The 2,674-nt window shown below is 42.7% G+C and overlaps 1 protein-coding gene across 1 annotated transcript in view; it reads right to left on the bottom strand.

Annotated features, from left to right (window-relative positions):
- Positions 1–474: 474 nt before the first annotated feature.
- LOC107742017 (uncharacterized) overlaps positions 475–2,674 on the bottom strand; it is an 11,274-nt gene continuing 9,074 nt past the window's right edge. The window contains exon 6 of the mRNA XM_016554858.1: positions 475–484. Within this exon, the coding sequence (XP_016410344.1) occupies positions 475–484 (10 nt within the window). The remainder of the gene's footprint in view (positions 485–2,674) is intronic.

Here is a 2,674-nt window from a genome sequence, read left to right on the forward strand (position 1 = left end):
TATGGACGACTTTATCAGGTAGGAAGGCTTCCGTACTCTTATAATGTGGCCTGTATTCAGTAGCAGTGGTTCCTCAACGTTCTGCCTTGATTTCCCCCTCTTCTCCCTCGTTCTTTGAGAGCAGACTGGGTATTAAAGTAGGACGCACCTGAAATAGCCTTGCCAGGTTTGCTGAAAGAGCAGAGCACGGCTGTCCTCATGGGAAAGCTGACAAAGCCCCTGCCCTCTGCTTTTGTTCTCTCACTTTTTACTCTCTTTGTTCTATCCTCACTCCATCCCTCCTTCATACTTTCAATGATGCGACTAAAACAGTCAGCATATGAATTCCAAACTGCTTACAAGGCAACTGTACCAAACATTCACTCTTACTGTACTGCTACAAAGCTGAAACATTAAAAACCCCATCGCATAAGAAATGTGACAGACTTACCCAAAAATTATTCTTGAAATATGGCATCTCCATTTAGAGGGTTCCTAGAGGGTTCTGAAAGAAAGAAAAAGAGGGTTATGGCCCAGATATAATATTTGGAGTTGTTTTTACTTATTCTAACTTATTCTAGGAAAATATCAGAAAAATTGTGAGTTAAATTAATTTTAAAATAGTAAAATGTTTTTATCCTCTCAGTTTGATGTTCATCGACTATAACTAATCTTTATTTTATTTTATGGCCAATAGCTGATAAATTCTATATGGTTTGTCCACATTAAAAAAAATAAAAATAAAAACTAAATTTATTTTAAATCAACGTTATAATGCACATGCAGGTGCTAGTGGCAAGGACTCAAGGCAATTTTAATAAGACCAAACCTACACTGAAGTGCACACACAAACATACTCGCTCTGTTTCAATGTTCTGGCAGAGCAGATGACACTGTCAAAGTGTCTCTTTGTGAATGTAAATGTCAGCCAACTCAGAAATATAAAACCATCACCTCAGCTAATAGCCTGAGCAGCCCACTGAATTCATAATTTTTTTTTGGTTTGAGTCTATTCAGTGAAACCAAATGTAGCATTTGTCCTTAAGGTCTGGGGCTAAACGAAACATGAAAATGCTTTTGAAAGTTTCGAAGTCAGATCAGTTGAACTGAGCTATGTTTCATAATGCGTCTATTCTGCAGCTGTGTATATGGTGGCTGAATGACTCTCTGAGGTAAGACAACAGGTGCAAGGAGCTGAGTCACTACAGAACACTCTTCTGTAATACAGCCTCTCTCACTGCACACACACACACAAACATTTTCATCTTCTTTCCTACCCGCTCCTCATCTTTCCTCACTCTCTTTTGTAAACACATCCTGGCAGTGACCGTTGGCTCTCAGAATGTGACCGTAAGCTCAGGTATTTCCAGTTCAGTGTCTATTGGCAGGTTTGTGTTCCTGATTTCTAATGCGCAAGCAGCCTACAGCTCAATACCAAGGGCTCATAATAAGGATCCTGACATCAGCCAGGTTAGAATCCTTCAGAAACACCTCCTCATTTTTATGGGATTTTGTGCCTGACAGGACAGTGGAGGTAGACAGGAAAGTAGAGGGAGGGAGAAGGGAACGGGATCAGGACACATGCTAGATTGAAACCATAGACTGTATAAAAACATGGACGAAGTGTCCGTGACGTCACCCGTAGGTGACTGAAGAGTGTTTTTGAAGCTCAACGTGGGCAGAGCGGGCCATTGCCATCTTGGCAGTGCGTCACTCCCAGATAATCGAAAATGGGCAAAGTGGCGAGAGCTGGTTGCTGAAACCATGCCCACCTAGCTCGACGGTGGTGACAGCAGCGGCAATCCATCTGTCACTCAAGTGGCCACGCCCTTAATTATGCAGAACTTAAATAATAAATAAATAATTAATTAAATAAATAATTTAAACGGATGAGTTATAAAAAAAATTCACTCCCCTCACAGTTGTCATGAAGGGCAAAATCTCGTCGCATTTCTTTTCTAACAGGGGGAGGTCCAAGATGGCGCCTTGTTAAGACAAAGTTTTCAGAGCTCCTGACAAAACTTTACGGATTTGAAAGTCCAGCAGACATTGTCGACATCAGTATGGATGTCCACGATTATGCTTCTCCTGCTGTAAACGAGCTAGATCTCTGCGCGACTTCACTACCTGTCACTCCTAGCAAGCCACCTGCTCACAAAAAAGGTAAATCTTCAAGTCCAAACGAGCAGGCTGACTCTGCCGCGCCAATTCTCTGAAGATAGAAGGGCTGAAGAAAATGGTAGACTTTGTGTGTGCCGAAGTACAAGATCTAAAGAAGAATGTGAAAGATGTAGATTCCAGGCTTAAAGATCAAGAACGTCTCACAAGCACCTGGGAAGCACGCATTTCTGATCTAGAGAGATACTCTCGCAGGTGGAATTTGAGATTGTTTGGAGTGCCTGAGACTTTCAAGGAAGATATAAGATCCGAGGTCATTCGAATCTGCAGCGAGACATCCCGAGGCCAAGAGCAAGGACCCTGATGTTGTTGACACTGTGCATCGGCTAGGGAGAAGAGATGACAACACAAAACCTCACGCCGTTATCATGCAATTCACCTCACGGGTTATGTGCCTTATGGAAAGCTGCCAAGAAGTCCCAGTTTCTCAAAGATAACAACTTGCGCTTCGCAGAGGATCGGACTTCGCTGGACCAGGAGAGATGGAAGAGCTTGAGGACGAGAGTGAGAGAGGCAA

Source organism: Sinocyclocheilus rhinocerous, unplaced genomic scaffold (genome assembly GCF_001515625.1).
Source record: "Sinocyclocheilus rhinocerous isolate Xijiao unplaced genomic scaffold, SAMN03320098_v1.1 scaffold6489, whole genome shotgun sequence".
In the NCBI taxonomy this organism is placed as follows: Eukaryota; Metazoa; Chordata; class Actinopteri; order Cypriniformes; family Cyprinidae; genus Sinocyclocheilus; species Sinocyclocheilus rhinocerous.